At 48.3% G+C, this 17,156-nt stretch overlaps 1 protein-coding gene across 2 annotated transcripts; it reads left to right on the top strand.

Moving 5' to 3' along the window:
* Window positions 1–536: 536 nt before the first annotated feature.
* MKKS (MKKS centrosomal shuttling protein) lies at window positions 537–9,855 on the top strand. Of its 2 annotated transcripts, none has more exons than XM_061554339.1 (8): window positions 537–579; window positions 2,242–2,495; window positions 3,206–3,655; window positions 4,592–4,793; window positions 5,257–5,438; window positions 6,126–6,236; window positions 6,800–6,945; window positions 7,785–9,855. In XM_061554339.1, exons 2-8 carry the CDS (start codon window positions 2,247–2,249, stop codon window positions 8,101–8,103), a joined length of 1,659 nt encoding a protein of 552 aa, XP_061410323.1. In that variant the 5' UTR covers window positions 537–579; window positions 2,242–2,246; the 3' UTR covers window positions 8,104–9,855. The 2 variants fall into 2 exon arrangements, with proteins under 2 accessions (XP_061410323.1, XP_061410322.1); XM_061554338.1 differs by having other exon boundaries at window positions 2,242–2,630; window positions 7,785–9,854.
* The last annotated feature ends 7,301 nt before the right edge of the window (window positions 9,856–17,156 follow it).

Below are 17,156 nucleotides of genomic sequence, written 5' to 3'. Positions count from 1 at the left end.
CGATCTCACCCAAAAAAACCTTTATTATGGGTAAAATTGGTGGCACGAAAGCAAACATGTTAAACATTTATATTTACGTGATCTAACCCCAAAAAACACTTCATTATGGATAATATTGGTGGCACGAAAGGAAACATTTTAAACATTATTATGCGATCTAACCCAAAAAAACACTTTATTACGGATAATATTGGTGGCACAAAAGCCAACATGTTAAACATTTATATTTACGAGGGCTAACCCCCCAAAAAAACACTTTAGTATGGATATTGGTGGCACGAAAGCCAACATGTTAAACATATTTACACAATCTAACCCCAAAAAACACTTTTAATTACGGAAAATATTGTTGACACGAAAGCAATCATGTTAAACATTTATATTTACGCGATCTAACACCCCAAAAAAAACAAACTTTATTACGGATATTGGTGGCACAAAAGCCTCCTGCCACCAGCACCACTTGCTGCGTACAAACTGCGTGGTTTAACGCGGACCCTGACCCTGCAGCGCCGTCACCCAGGCAACCGCCCACAATCCCTGCTACTCACTTCCGCGACAACCACAGCAGACGAGCTGGTGAGTGGCATTTTTACGGACTTTGTGGCCAGATTTGGTGACCTAAGAACCACTTCGGAGACGTGTGTTTGTTTGTTGCTGCCGCGAGTTAATTCCACGAGCGGCTAACGTTTTGTGCGTGTCAAAAAATCTCGTGGATTTGGCATTGCTGATGCATATATCAGTGCCATACTTTATTGCAGACCAATTCAGACCTTATTGATCACCCCCGTGTCCCTTATACATCCCAACGTTCATCCCACAAGGGAGAAACACAAACAAATAGACAAACATGACTTTTGCCCGTATTGAAACGGCTGTTACGCTGTATGGACCTCAAAACTCAATTTCCCTGTTGTACAAGAATACGGGCTAAATCGTATGGTTTGAACAGCAATACCGATGACATGAAAGCTCGCAGCTGTTGGTTGATAGATACCCAGTGTCTTGTGGTTGACCTGCTTCCCTACGACAGCAAGCCCCGTTGCTGAAAAGTTCCGTTCTCGGTGAAAGACGCGTTTCCCCAAAACAATCTCGCCGTTAGAAACGTAACGATTACGTTTGGCGAGGTAGGACGCACACGCACGCACTCAGTTGAAATTTGCGGGAGAAATAACTTGAGGGTAACGCCACCGCATTGCTGTGTCGCACCGCTCAGCTCAAGAAAGTAGTTCGCCGTTCACCACTCAGAAACCGCGTTATAACGAAGCGCGTTCAGCGGTGTAACGGTACGCGTTCCACGTTATAACGAAGCATGTAACGAGTTATAGCGAAGCGCATTCCGTGTTATAACGAAGCGCTTTCCGTGTTATGACGAAGCACATTCCGTGTTATAACGGGCGCGTTTCCGCGGTGTGAATTTTATTTTCTCCCAATAGAAGATCCACGTTATAGCGAAAACGTGTCGAGTGAACACGTATTAAGCAAGGACTTAACATATGCAATTGACATTTAGAATGTCATGATTTTAACCACGGATTTCTACATTTAATATCAGTTAAGGCTTTTTCAATTCCTGTACGTGTGTGCCAGAGAATGTTCTCGTACATTTGTTTACTTGTTAGCTTCCTGCAGAATATAATCGTGATACTACAGGACAGTACATGCTGACACGTATATGCGGTTTTCTTGTCTAGAGTGATGGAGTATTTTTTTACTCAGAATTATCAGGATTTGATTTAAGAATTTGCTGCCTAAAAACGTTAGTGCAGTAAAATCCATTTTCGTCTTGCGAGCATTGTGATACTGTCAGGTATTCATAACGTTTTTGGGTTTAGATCGCGTTATTTATAAATGTGTTGTAACCCTCCACTACCCGACACGGCCAATCAGCAAAAAAGTGTCACGTTGACAAAAGACGAATAGTTCACTGCTTTAGCCCACCGGTGTGTTGAAGCGTGAAACCACAACATTTACAATTTTTGAGTACTCACACTATTGAACTATTTGTCTTTTGTCAACGTGACACTTTTTTGCTGATTGGCCGTGTCGGGTGGTGGAGGGTTACGACACATTTATAAATAACGCGATCTAAACCCAAAAACGTTGATTATGAATAATATTGGTCGCGAAAACCTACGTGTTAAACTGACTGTCATTTATGGCGATAGAGTGGGCAGTCCTTCATCCAGCAGCGGATCTCGACCATCGATGACGATTTACCTTTTTTGTTTTTCACAACAGCAGCGATGTCCTCCTGCCCGCGTCTCGAAAGAAAGCTGCCGTCGCGCTGCGTCTCCGATCCGCTGGAGGACGAGCGGCAGCGGGGCGAAGCGCGCCTCTTCCGGACGCTGCTGGGCAGCTGCTACGGGCCCCAGGGTGGCCTCAAGCTCCTGCATAACGCGGCCGGCGGCCCCACCGTCGCCACCTCCACCTCGGCCGTGCTGCTCCCGGCCCTGCATCCGCCGGGCCCCACCCTGCGGCTGCTAGCGGCCGCGGTGCGTGGGCACCTGGGGCGGTGCGGCGACGGGGGCCTCTTCGCCGCGCTGCTCGCCTCCCTGCTGCTCGAGGGCGGGTGGGGGATTGAGGTGCCGCCCGGCCTCACGGGAAGAGTGCAGGGACGCCTGCTGCAGGTGGGGAAGGGTTAGGATGCGGGATCGCAGGCAGATTTCAAGGATGCCAGGTGATGATGTGTTGGGGTTAGGGCTAGCAGGCACACTGCATGACCACCCGTTGCAGGTCAGAACATTTGGAATGCAGAGTGTGGGTGGCCTTTTTCTATAACAAAAAGAAATTAACACAATGTTGTAAATGTGACAATCTTGTCGGGTGGTGGAGGGTTAATGAGCCAAACAAAATACTACTACTGTATTATTAGATGAAAAAATAGTTTCGTTTTACGTGTACATTTTAAATTAAGTTATTTAGTTCAGTTGGTTTGATGAAAACATCCATGTAAAAGAGCTGGCACCACTCAAAGGCTGGGTTTGATAGTGGATTTCACTCATGCTTGATTCAATAAAATTGTCTCAGCAAAGTCATCAATAATTCCGTAAAAATCCATCCCATTCAACTTTTTAAATTGAATTCCACCCCGAGAATTAACATTGCTTGCGCCATCGCTCCACCCCGCAGCTTTATGCAAACGATGGAAAGCGGTCACGCAGAAGGCGCGGAGGGGCTGACGGATGCCACTGTGTGTTCCCAGCTGTGCGAAAGCTACCTGCGTTCGGAGGAGTGCGCTTGCCGCCTGCGCGTGGACCTGGGTTCGCTACCCCGGCTGCTGTCGCTGGTGCTCACGGTGCTGGGCAGCAAGCCGGCATGCCTCCTGTCACGACGAGCAGCGCGTCACGTCTCCACCGCGCTGCTGCGCTCCTTCCTCCACACGGTGCCGAGCTGCGGCCTGGCACCTTGTGACGGCGATGACGACGAACGGCCGACGACGATGACCCTGGGTCACGCCGTGCTGGTGAGCGCCGTGGGACCGCCGGTCGAGGAGACGCGTGTGCTGCCGGGGCTGCTGGTGGAGACCTCCGAGCTGGCGGTGAGCGTGGCGGGAGGGAGCCCAGGTGACGAGGGATCCATCCGTGTGGCCGTTTTCAACACCTCTCTGTCGGGGGACGTGGCCGAGGGCGGCGAGCGGGAGCTGCGCCACGAGGTGCGTCTCACAACTCGAAGGCTGCCTCTGAAATAAAAACCCAAGTTTTAGATTACTTGTACACATTGGACACAGAGTGAACCACGGGTAAACTCCTTGGCACAATACTGCGCTTGCTTTACGATTCATGCCAATGGCTTACATGACAATACACTCTGCACATTGATACTGCCCCGTTGTGCTGTATATTTTTTACCGAATGCAATACCCTGCCTCGTACATGCTGTATACATCTTGGGCAGATTTTTTCCTTGACTCTTGAGTAAATGTAATGTTCCCCTGGTAATGTTTAGAGGCAAGCGTATGCGATATGTCACACCTACTGTATGAATGTATCCAAAACATTGCAAGACTTCACGTAAAAATAAACGCACACATACAACCCTTTTGTCAATCCACTTCTGGATGAGAGCCTCCTCATGCCGTGCTCGTCATGGGGTTTATTTGACCAACCTTCACCATGCTGGTCAGTGCGGGTCGGTTGGCGAAGGTGGGGAGCATAGACGTGGGAGCATGGTACAGTACAACAATGGATTTGGCTACACTGCCCTCTGCTGCCCACAATGTAGCCACACAGGCTACAGCACCTGTTTTAGACTTGGCCCCACAGCTCCCCACATGAGTACACGAAGAGAATACAACACATAGCCATAAACTGCATAGCAATGTAGACTCTTGAGGCTACTGCTATTTGTGACCACTTATTAAAGCCAGCACAGGTCATGGAAGGGTGCTGTGGGCAGGATCACGGCTGGACGCTTTTGTCTTCACCGGTGCTGATGTTTACACACTGGACATGAAATTTGCTGCGCTCTTGTAAGCCTAAGTCGACCTAGAGGTGGCCCAAGACTGGTTCTCAGATAAACGCACACACACCGTGCTGCGACGCATTCTACCCCATGCTCGTCTTTGCTGGGGTGTGTTGACTGGCCACAGGTGGCGGTGGGCGTGAGTGTGCACGGTGCCACGCTTGCGCAGCTGCTGAGTCTGGGTGAGCGGCTGCTGGCACTGGGGGTGCGGCTGCTCGCCTGCCAGAAGGTGGTCCACCCTGCGCTGGGCCAGTTCCTGGAGGAGCGCGGTGCACGCGTGATCGACCGCCTCGGAGCTTCCCTCGTTGAGCCCCTCTGCCGCCTTACAGGTGATCATCGTCGTCGTCATCGGTAGGGCCTCATTTCAGCCGGGTCTGTCTGGATTGGCGAACCCGGAAAATTAGTTCTGTTCATGGTGCACCACTTCCACGCCTTGGTTGTCGACACTGGTCACATGCCACATGCCACAGTTCACCAGCGACCCAGAATATATTTACACTCCCAGCACACCACATCCATTGTGCCACTGGCTATATTTGTGGCCACTAAGTACGTTCCATATACCACAGTCTTACCGGAAAATATTTCCAGGTCGTTGGTTAATCATCGTCATCATCATCATTGTGTGCATCAGAATTTCCCCTGCACGAGCTCAGAGGTGTCCTGTGCGTGACATCCAGTGCAGCAAGTAGGCCGACGGTGTGACTTTACAAACGTACGCGCAAGCGATCGGTCGGCGGAGGCGTTGCGAGCGCTGTGGCGTCTCTCCTGCCCACCCCCCCCAACCGCCAGGCGCCCAGCCGCTCGGCTCGTTTGTGGGCGTCGTGACCCTGGCGCAGCTCGGACTCGTGCGGGGCACGGACACCGTGCGCGTGGGGGAGAAGCGCTTCCTGCACCTACGGGGGGTCGACGCCCCCCCCGTGTGCACGCTCGTGCTGTGCCACCGCAACGACGCCGCGCTCGCCGAGCTCAAGGTGCGCTCGCCTCGCTGGGCCGTCCGCAACGCCTCTCCGGCAGTGTCAGAAACCCTCCGTTTTTAAAACTTTTATTTACTGCGCACGGACAAAAGAGCACCGCTGTATGCGGTAAAAGAGGCCCCTGCTGTGGCAAATGCGATGCACGTTGGGTCCACAAGGGATTGTGAGATTCCAATCCTGCATGGTGTTTGCCTGTGGCCTGTGGCCAAATCACGCTGTGACCGATCTGATCAGACCTCAGACGCTCAGCAGGTTTCAGCCTGAATGGATGACCACCATGAATAACAGGTGTTATAGGATGTGTGGTTGGCATCAGAAGGCAGTGCAGCAAAAGTTTCTGTTGTACTGTACCTCTCTTGCTCCCACGTCTATGCGGCCTGTCTATACCAATCCACACTCACGTGATAAAGTATTATCATATACTCTTTGTTTTTTTCGGTAAAGTCACGTGACTTTACCGAAAAAACCAAAGAGTATGGATCCTTGCAGTCACGAAAACTTCAGATCTAGTATTATCATATAACCTACATGACCCGCATAGCATAGAGAAGCCCTAATCTAGCAGTTGGTTGAGCAAAGGCCTATGCATGTATATTAAACCTTGCGTGCTTCAGGTCTCTCACCTCCGCCCACAGTGAATTCCCCATGCTGCCGTGAGTGTAAGCCCTGCTTCCTGCATTGCAGCTGGCGTGCCAGGCAGCCCAGCACGCCCTGCAGGCTCTGCTCAAGGAGCCCCTGGCCCTGTTTGGCGGGGGCTGTACGGAGACCCACCTGGCCGCCTACATTAGACACGCGGTGAGTCCGTCCCTTCAGTAACATAGGCACCGCACAGAATGTGGTGCATCAGCATTGCACGTAGACATAGACCAATGGTTGCCATCCATCCTTCTTCCTGGCATTTTCCTACGAAAGTGAGGTCTGCCTTCCTGGTCCTCTTTCGTCACTAATTCCTCTCTCGGGCCACTCCACAGTCAGTCATATCCTTGTTTGCTATTTCGAACCATCTATTTCTAATCCTTCCATCTCGGTCTCTGGCCTGATGCTTACATGTTTATCACCTTATTTCCAAAGAGCCGTGATGCATTACATGTTGCAGTGTAATACACAAATGGATTACTGGTGAACTTACAAACGAGATGGACTTGATTCTCATAGACAAACATCATTATCGAAATGCAGGAAGCGACCAACAGGTTTATGTGATGCAAGTTGTGGCACCGGCCACGTTACCTCTCTCAAGAGCCTCACCGGCCTTTATTATTCAGAGACAATCGCTCACACTACTTGCCCACGCAGTCTGTGAGCCCACAAGGGGGGGGGGACCTTTGTTTCTGTTTGCGGCGCTTGCTGTGATGCAGGCGATGGGGCTGAGCGAGGAGCTGCTGCAGGAGCTGCGCTGCTCGCGAGCCCAGCTGCGCAGCGTGGCGTCACACCTGGCGGGCGCGCTGGAGGCCGTAGCGTGCACGCTGAGCCAAGGCCGCAGCACCCACCTTGTGGACAGCAGGTGCAGACCTGGTTTGGTTTGAGGTTAGGGTTCACGTTGGCGGACTGTGCAGCCGCACAGAGTCCACTAAAATTAGGAACCCCTATGCTTGTCTCAGTGGTAAGGCTATGGTTTTGGTCTGATACTTTTTTTGTTACATTCACCGCCGAGGTTTCCGCGACATTACAGCCCTGCGGCCCTCATTTCTTTCCGCCACCTGCCACAACCCACCACAGTGCCACGACCCGCCAGCTGCCACTGCAAATGACAATGGCTGACATTTTGACGGAAGCCGTAAGTCATGGACTGAAAATGCAGATTTGTAGTTTCAGCACGTGACATACGTCATTTTTTTTAAAGGAGATAAAGCGCCTAATCCAATGTGTTTGTACAGCCATTCCCAATATTATTCATAATCAACGTTTTTGGGTTAGATCTCGTTATTTGTAAATGTGTCGTAACCCTCCACCACCCGACACGGCCAATCAGCAAAAAAAGTGTCACGTTGACAAAAGACAAATAGTTCAATAGTTTGAGTACTCAAGAATTGTAAATGTTGTGGTTTCACGCTTCAACACACCGGTGGGCTAAAGCAGTGAACTATTTGTCTTTTGTCAACGTGACACTTTTTTTTGTTGTTTGGCCGTGTCGGGTGGTGGAGGGTTACGACACATTTATAAATAACACGATTTAACCCAAAAACGTTGATTATGAATAATATTGGTCGCGAAAGCCTACGTGTTAAACATTCCCAATATTGCGTGTGTATTTTTCGTTGACCACCGTGACTTCCATGCCAATATCATAACCTCGCTTGTAGGTTCTTGATGGAGATGTGCCTGGCTTGGTCTCGTTTGCAGGTTTGGGCACCTTTGGGTGGCGTGGCGAGTAGCTCTGCCGGATGAGGACTGGGAGGCCGTGCTCCAGAGTTGTGCGTGTGGCGCCCTGGTGTCGCCCCCGCCCGGCGTGAGCTGGCGGTGGCTGGGCCAACGTGGCCATCGTGACTCCACGTCGCTGGGTGACGAGGCGACGGCTCCGACACCGCTGCTCGCACCGCCGGATCCTCCACCCTCTCTGCTGCTCGACTCCTTCACGGTCAGAAGCAATGCCCTCCAAGTGGCTGTGGAGGTCGCCAGCCTCCTCCTGGATGTTAAGTGCACGATCGAGGACACCAATTAGAAATAAAGCTAGCAAATGTCTTGTTTCAAATGGGACAGTCCCTGTTGCCCTGAAAGATTTGCATACATCAGTATTTTGTATTTGTTTAACATGTTAACTTTAGAGAAGGGCCCTTAGGCTACAGAGGTAGGCTATTCGATAATAGTGGCACGCTATTAAGACTGTAGAGGCATGCTGTTGAGACAAAGTCAATATTTTACTGGATGCAGAAGCCCAAACCGGTTAAACATGACAAGGCTTCTTGTCAACAGTGTGTGATTGGGTTTGGAATGCCACAACGCTTGTGGGCCTTTTTCTCTGTGCCGTGAGTTGGAATCTGTGTCAGTGCTTGTTATGTACATGTCTGAAATGACCTGCCCTGAAATTATTTATTTTTCATTTTGTATGCATATGCAGGATTGTGTTAACTTATAATAAAGCTATTCTCGATACATGGCTGGTGTTTGCGTGCACTTTTTGCGCAACTAGATTTAATCACGCTGAGACCCGTGACTTATAATCAAGCTGCTTTGCAGACAAACCCAACACAGGAAACCTGTGAGTATTGTAGGCATCTCCTTTCATTATTTCTCACACGAATAGGAGGGTGGAACACCTCCAGCCCACGGTCCAGGCACCGACCGTGGCTTCATTTGATACATTTATCTGTCACTGCAAGCATCTGAGGCACGCCGATTGGGTCCTAATAGTTCGTCCGGGCGACACTGTTGCTAATGTTAGCATGCAAAGTCGCCTCTGTCACAGCGGGAAATGTAAGCCCTGATTATTTTTTCACGCTATTATTGGACAACGCTAAGGTGTGTTGTTCATGCGTGGCCCTCAGATAAATCCTTTACCACCCCTGGGAAACGGTTCCCCGCCACTGATTTCAAGGAAGCTACAACACCCACTCACCGCTGTCAGATGTGTCACTAGAAAATGAGCTCTGCCCTCAGATGTCAATTACAATGATAATGATTTGCTTTTTGACATATTGCCCAATACACCGGGATGTCTCATTGCTTTCCATCTCAAATCAACACGTTGAAAAGGCACCCTCAGTGGCACAAATGTACTCAGCACCTGGCCCGCAAATGGGCATTAATCTGCCAGTAGGATCGATGATGGCTTTCAATGGAGTAATTGCAATCAATGCTAAAGCCCTGCCTCTCGCTGTCAATCTTGTAAGCCCCATGATTTGTCGTCAATCAATGTCATCGTCGGCCTTGCTCAGAAGCTTGTCAGTCAAGTATCGCTCCCCCGCCCACAGTTGTCAATCCATATTCAAGGTTTTTAAGGTATTAGCGTAAATTTAAATATCGTTCATTGTTAAATTTGAATCACAGTTCCTATGATTACTGGTTGTTACATTGTTTTTATAGCTTTATTTTGGTGATGTCGAAAATATATGGTTAAGCCATGTTTCTTGCAGAAGTGCGGAGTTGGCCTGATATCTTTAATCGAAATTGTCTTATGGTTGTTATTGTTCGACTTGCATCACACTGGGATTTTTGCACACAGCGTTGTAATACGGTGTTTTTTTTCTGGAAGATTTGCTGGTTTATCCAGGATGTTTCTGTTGCGCGTCGTCCAGTGGCGGCTCCTGCAAAATCTCTCAGGGGGGGGCAAATGTCTGGATGATTGATAAGGATAAGGTCCACCCATGCAATGGATAAATTAACAGCTTAAGCATGTAAAGGCAACTTCACTTCTTTAATATTAATGAAAAATAAAGTGACTCTTACAATACATCTTGTTTGTTTATATACTCACTATTAAAACAAACCACTCAAGTTTATTTTATTAAAGATTCCACTAGGTAGCGATAAATTATATTGTTGGATGAAACGTGCTTACGTATGATGACGTTAGCACGTATGATGACGTAAGCACGTTTGGGCTTGCCCTCCCGGAAGCCATAGAGAATGCATTGGAGCGCCCCCGTTTGAAAAAAAACATCTTTCAATGTAAGTCTATGGGGCCACTCGGGGCGATTCTCAGCCGGAGTGAAATCGCCCCAAAAGAGGCGGTACTCCACAGAACGTGACATGACGCTGATTGGACTATATCCAGAGGCTGACAGTGACGGCTAGCGTGACTCTGTGGTTGAATGACATTGGTGGTGCGTCGCCCAATCGCCCTAATGAAGAAACCGCCCCTGGCGTCGTCGCTTTAAGACGTTCTCTGTTCATATTTAGTTTTTTGTGTCTCACAGGGCTATACCTAATAAATGAAACTTGAAAACCTGCCACCACCCGACAGCCAATTCGGTAAGGTCTGTCACGTAAAAAAAACCGTGCAAATGAGTCACTGCTCCAGCACAACGGTGTGTTGGAGAGTGAACCCACGACGTTCACACTTCGAGAACGATGTTTCGCTGGTGGTCGTTGTGGGTTTACTCTCCAACACAACCGGTGTGCTGAAGTAGTAACTAATTGGCACTTTTATTTCCGTGGCAAACTTTACTAATTAGAATACCCGTCAACCCCTTATCAGTGCCTATCTTATTACAGACCAGTTCAGATCTTTTTGGTCACCCCGTGCCCTTATAAATCTCAACGTTCATCCTACAAAGTCCCATCACAAGGGAGAAACACAAACAAATAGACATTTTTTTTGCCCGTATTCAAGTTCAAGTTCATGTATTAGGTATCGCCCTGTGAGCCATTCGGCTCTTGAATCGGGTGCAACCGCAACAAACAAAAAACAAAAACATGAACAAAAAACATCTTAAAGTGAATATGTGACTGAGTGCAAACAGAAATCAAAGAAAAGACAGCAAAACATTGCAGAAAAAAAATCACTGTACACCAACGCTGTGTGCAAAAATCCCAGTGGGATGCAAGTCAAACAACCAACAACAACCACAAGACAACTTAGATTAAGGCCATCAGTCTAACTCTGTACTACAACAAACAAACATGGCTAAACCAACACACTTTTCGAAATCACCAAAATAAAGCCATGAAAGCAATGAAACAGTGATCATAGGAACTGTGACTTGAAGCGGCTTCACGCCGTGTGAACCTGAAAACTCAATTTCCCTGTACAAGAATACGGGCTAAACCGTATGGGGTTGACAGATCTCACCCCCCCACCCGCCCCATTTGTAATGAACAATATTGGTCGAGAAATCCCTACTTTCACTTAACGTGTTAATATTAAATATCTGTCGTTATTATCGGTCCTGCCGGCTGTCAATCAAAGCCTCAAGACTCCGCCCACCGGCTGGCAATCAAATCCTCAAGACCCCGCCCACCGGCTGTCAATCAAAGCCTCAAGACTCCGCCCACTCGCTGTTGATACAACCCGCGAGCCCCGCCCCTCCCGCTTGCTTCGCTGAAACCCGGAAGAGAATTTTTTTATTAAACCCACAGAGTTCTTCACTGCGGTGGCACTGAGTTTAATCCGCTTCTATCTCTCTCCACAAACTCTCGTAAATCTAACGCAACAACATACACGGTCACCAACAGGGGCATCACTCGCTTAACCCCCTCGGGCTTTCTTTTTTAAATGTGGCTGCCGATCTCGTTCGAAGGCGACACCGGGTGCCCGGCGCGCGCGCCGCCGGCTTAGGTGGCCCCTGAGCGGCAGCGGATCCAGGCGAGGCCGGGGCTCGCGGTGTTTGACCAGGCCGCAGGGGGTCGTAGTTGCAAGTCCAGTTCCGAACCGCTGCGGGTCTGCTCAATGACCCCCCCAAGGCTGGCCCGGCCAATGTCGCCTACTCTCTGACCCTCTTCGTCGACGGCTGTGAGGGCTGCGAGTGACGGAGAAAGTTTGCGTTGCACGCGGGGGGACACGTGGCACGCGTAGAGAATGCCAGGTAAGTGTGGTGTGTGTATGTGTGTGTTGTGGAGTCAAGGCGTGCATTAAAGTACTCATAAATGTTGCAGATGCTGCGTTTACTCTGTGTATGAGACACTTCATTGCAGTTGCTCAGGGATGTGGAGTGAACGCCACTTAAGTCACCGATTTATTTTAATCTGTAGTTTTTTTTCTTTCCATCAATGTACGTGGTACAACAACGTGTGTATGTGTGTATATATAAGATATAATTTCTCCGCTGGATAAACTGATCCCCGCCAGGCGAATGTGGAATTGTCACCCCCCACTGCCTCGGTCGAGTCCGTCACGCCTCACGCCCGGTTTGAGATGCGTTTTAAGGTTTATATTTGTTAAATTTGTGGCGTTTACTACGCGGCGTGGCATCGGTGTGTGTGTGTATACGACACTTGATAATCTCCGCCCTCGGGATGAGTGCCCGAGCCCACGTTGCTTGGTGCAGCTGAGAGATGCACATCGACTCCGTGTGCCACAACGCCAGCAACTGGAGTGGCTCATGCAGCCAGATATGGCTACAGGGTTTGGTGGTGGATGTTGTTTATGTCGTTTATTGTGAAATTTCGGTCACAGTTCCTATGCTTATGGCTTTATTTTGGTGATTTCGAAAAGTGTCTTGGTTTGGCCATGTTTGTTTGTTGTAGTATGGAGTTTGACTGATGGCTTTAATCTAAGTTGTCTTGTGGTTGTTGTTGTTTGACTTGCATCCCACTGGGATTTTTGCACACAGCGTTGGTGTACGGTGCTTTTTTTCTGGAAGACTTTTCAGTTTTTTCCTGGATTTTTCTGTTTGCGCATAGTCACTTTAAGATGTTTTCTTGTTCATGTTTTTTGTTTGTTGCGGTTGCACCCGATTCAAGAGCCGAATGACTCACAGGGCTACACAAAATACATGAAACTGCACCGTCTGCGAGTCGCGCTTCCCATTGAGAGGCTGGCCACCAAAAATAGAAAAAAGTGGAACGCGCTTTGCCTCCTCGGCAGCCGATCAAGATGAGCGCTGTCCACGGAAGACAATTTTAATAAAAACAATAAATAGGATGCATCAAGGTATGCATTTAATTATACAGTACTACATAATATCTTCACGTGTGGCGATTATTGCAGGTGTAATGTATGGGATTTTGTGTCATTAATTTCAACAGATGCATATTTATAGTTATATACATGCTTGTGTGATTTGTTTACATACACAGTTACATAAAATGTGCTAAATATTGTTAGTGTATGTCTATCACGTGACATGTTTACCATTCGTGATGGTGTAACAGTTATAGGTGACGAACAGTTTTACATGGGAATGGCCAAACGCCCCAATGCAGGACCTTCCTGAATAACAAAAACATATTTGAGACTTGGTGAAGCTTTCATGGATAAAGTGTACGGTTATTACTGCGATAAATCATTTGGCATAGACAAAGTAAAATGTTGTTTAGGTACTATGCACAGATATGCAGATCTTCACAGAGCAAGGAGCCGGCTGTTTTCCAGACTATCTGAGCAGCAGATGAGTGATTCCAATCATATAAACACAGATGAGAGTTTGAGATGGGAGCTGGACTTTTACATGTGGACGAGTGCACTGTGAGTGGGATGTGATGTTAATGGGATATTAACGAGGCCTCGATTGCATTCATGTGTGTGTGCTTTCAGCTTGTGGGGAGCGGTGGTGCAACGGTTAGCGCACTGCGATACGAACCTGGCGACCCTGACGATTATTTGAATCGGTCCTGGGACTCCTCCCCTAGGTCGACTCAGCCTCAAATGCGTACCTAGTGTGGTGTGTGGTCAACATCGCCCCTGGGGAGACGAAGGCGGTCGTGCGAGGTGCTGGCCACCCACCCCCTCGTGTGCCGTGTCGGCCTTCAGAGGCGCTCCCTCACAGCACTTGCCCCAACAATCTGTTCAGGTTATACGGGGATCTTTGTTTGTAGCAGCTTGTACCGTAAAACTCTTATCTGGACCAGCAATCGTTGAATGCACACATGTGTTCACTTTACCAGTAAATAGGACAATGTGTGAATTACACCAATAATTATATTGCAGCTGCAGCGGCAGTGGCACGGAAAGCGTTCATAATGTCTCATAATTGCTCCGCTGTTGCCCTGTTGGGATTATCATTAATCACGTTTAGCAAACAGTCAGTCCATTCACTGGGGCTTTGAGCACAGGGGGTTGTGGGCCGTGGGAAGAGGTGATTTATTCATCATGCGCTCATTACTGTGCTCATACGTTTACGTGTGCTAAGCCCTCCAGCTAATAGGGACAGCAGTGGCGCGACATTGCCAGCTTTGTTCTCACGACAGTAACACCTTTGTCATCGTGATTCTCGGGTCAGGATTGCACCCGACTCCTTTCAATAATCCCACGTGAGCGTGTGTTCCGTCTCTTTCTCGGAACGCAAGGGTTAAGCGACTTGGACATTTGTGAACAGTATTTGACAGGGAAGAGTTGTCGTCGATGTAATCATGATGAATAGCAGGATACGATGGGTTAGGCCACGTGCTGCAGGTCGAAGGAGGGCAGGTTAACGACACGGGCATTGCGGTGGACACCCAACTGTTGGAGTTGACCTTGAGGGACAGGTGTAGAATTTTCAACAGGTATATAAAAGAAACATGAAAGTGATTCCATGGTCCTGTTGTCGAATCATCGGCATTGTTTGTGATGATTTTTTTGCTTGGAAAAGATCCCCTAAGGCTCAGGTGTTTTTTGGACAATCGACATCATGATCGTCCATTGTCTGTCCATGGCTGGATGAAGGCCTTCCCATGTTTTCACCATCCCTCAGTCCTGCGATGACAGACCATCTCTATTCTGCACATGAACTAAAATCAATGCTTCATCTTTGCGGTTATCTGGCCTTTTGATGTATTATCTCATTTGGCTACCATTCCATTACTCATCTTGCCCATTGATACCTATTAACCCTTCTAAAGGATATATTCTTGCAAGTCTGTGTGATGTGTCCGATTTGTGTTCTTTCCCTGATCCACATGCTCCTCTCTCCCTGTCTCTCAGTGTAAGTCTGGACTTGTGCCAGTCTTCTCCACACTTCTTTTAAATGTATTTATGTGTAATCCAATGATCCCGTCTTCAGTATTTTAGTGACGGTGAAACGCTAGGGGGCAGCGTTGCAGCTGCAAAGGAATCGTCCGGACATTGCGCACCGCTCAATAAGGGAATGCCTTGTTGCATTATCAAGGGGAGATGCACCGCAGCATTAGAATGTATAGCACAGCCCTGCCAAGGCCGAAAACCCCGTACCCACTCTTTCTATTCACCAAAGTGAAAAAAATGGTTCATGTGTAGTGACATCTCGGATGTCACTGTGTAATGCCGGCCCTAGAGAGGCCCTAGAGAGGCACGGTGTGTTGATATCGTGAGCACCACGTACATGTGGGTGCAGTACCGGCCCTGGAGGGGCTTGGTGAGCGCTGACTGGCAGTGCTGGATGGCACCACGCTCTGCGTGCAGTGCCGACCCCTACAGGATAGGGTGTGAGAGTGCCGGCCATGGGAATGGGGTTACTAAGGGCCGTGGCACTCTGGTTGACCCCAAAGGACACATGACCGGTTAAGTCTACACAAGGCCTCCAGGTGGGGGCTAGGGGTGGTCACGTGTCAGGGCCGAGATCCTGCTCGAGGATTCTGGAAGGTGGTCGTGGCTGCTGTTGTTCATCCTGAAAAAATCTACGTTCTACGTCCTACAGAGTCTCAAACACGTGGACCTGGACCCGAGCTGTGGTCCGGTCTGTTGGAGCTAGTTACTGTAATTAGTGCAGTTAGCCTGGTGGTCCACCACCGTAGGTTGTTATCTGGTTAAGGGGCAGTTATCCCGTGTGTTGGTATTAATAAATGTGTTGCCTCAAAAGAGTACTCGGTTGAATTCACTACACATGCATCCCTTCAAAAAGTACATTGTTTTGATTCTGCACGGCACATTTTGTCCTTCCATTGTCCTGCCGTTTGTGCCGTAAGACAGTACACGAATCTGGTTCTTGCAATTTGAAGGCTTGGAATGCTTGCCAGGCTGTGGAAATGCTGAATTTAAGAGTGTGTCACCGCACCCATCACTGTGTTTTTTTTATTTTGGTGTGTTTACCAGGGTGTGCTTACCGGGGTGTGCAGAATTCAAAACTGCTTATCAAGCAATCTGTAGGAGCAACTGAATATCATTACCCATAATCCACACGGCATGGGGTCAGGAGTGGACTCCAATGGAAAAAACTCCGCAAAGTGGCATCGACCAAACATTCCATTGGTAACCACCGCCCACAGATTGTGATAAGAGCTGTTGGGCTACGTGATGGCAGCCGAGGCCACTGCTCCAATAATCTGTTGTACTGTACTTCTATGCTCTCATCTATTTAGCTCCCCGCCTTCACCGACCAGCGCTAACCAACGTGGTGAAGTATGGTCAAATAATCCCCCCCCCATCCACACACTCCTCATCTGGCAGTGGATTGACAAAAGTGCTCTAAATTCACATAATTATCTAGAGTCAAACACGCCACTATAACATGTAATTGGTCGTTGTTATGTAACTGATAAAGCTGTAAACTAAAGATTATTAACTCCATTGAATTTATCTGACGTCCAGTTTGCCGCCCTTGATTTGTGTGGTTGTTGCCAACACAAGTGACACTTAGTCAACCGTGAATCTTGTTTGCAATTCCATTTTTAATATCAGCGATGGAATTAGTCCCATAATTTACAATTATTTACAGCGGCCTGGGGAACACTGCCCATCTATCCAGGCGTGTCTGGGAGGACTGATGAATAGATGCTATTACCCTGCTGCCATTGGCTTTGCAGTATTTGATTTTCAGTTGCATTCTGCGGCAGACTAGTGGTGTTTTGATTGCAATTTTTTTCGCAAATTCATTTGTCAGATTCATTGCGTTTATTAACAGTTTGAACACTTTCTGGTAAACATTTTTTTTTATTAAAGGTCATCAAATGCGTACACTGTCACCATTCCTTTATCTAGGGCGTATCTCAATTCAGCCAAAGGTCAAAATTCCACATTACTATGGTGGGGGCAAGGCACGAAATAAGACAACCACTTGATCTTCTTATAATGTATTGCATACCTACCATCTGGCGCCTTGGAGGCGAGGGTTGGTGGACGATGTAGATTTGTGAAAATACTAAACTTGTTGGGTTATGAAGTGTTCAGGGAGGTGGCTGTATGGCAGATGGATTATTTCATCCATCTGTGCAGCGCTTTGA

This window comes from Lethenteron reissneri, chromosome 19 (genome assembly GCF_015708825.2).
Source record: "Lethenteron reissneri isolate LAM-NWPU_2019-01 chromosome 19, ASM1570882v1, whole genome shotgun sequence".
Lineage (NCBI taxonomy): Eukaryota > Metazoa > Chordata > Hyperoartia > Petromyzontiformes > Petromyzontidae > Lethenteron > Lethenteron reissneri.
The sequence above is the reverse complement of the archived record's forward strand: the minus strand, read 5'-3'. Positions and strand labels throughout refer to the sequence as shown.

What these genes read in the sequence shown, in the direction of transcription:
- MKKS (XM_061554338.1), top strand. Translation starts at nt 2,247, where the DNA reads ATGTCCTCCTGCCCGCGTCTCGAAAGAAAGCTGCCGTCGCGCTGCGTC. An exon ending in TGCAGGGACGCCTGCTGCAG is followed by an intron (nt 2,631 to 3,205) that starts GTGGGGAAGGGT and finishes GTGTGTTCCCAG; the next exon opens with CTGTGCGAAAGCTACCTGCG. An exon ending in GCCCCTCTGCCGCCTTACAG is followed by an intron (nt 4,794 to 5,256) that starts GTGATCATCGTC and finishes CCCAACCGCCAG; the next exon opens with GCGCCCAGCCGCTCGGCTCG.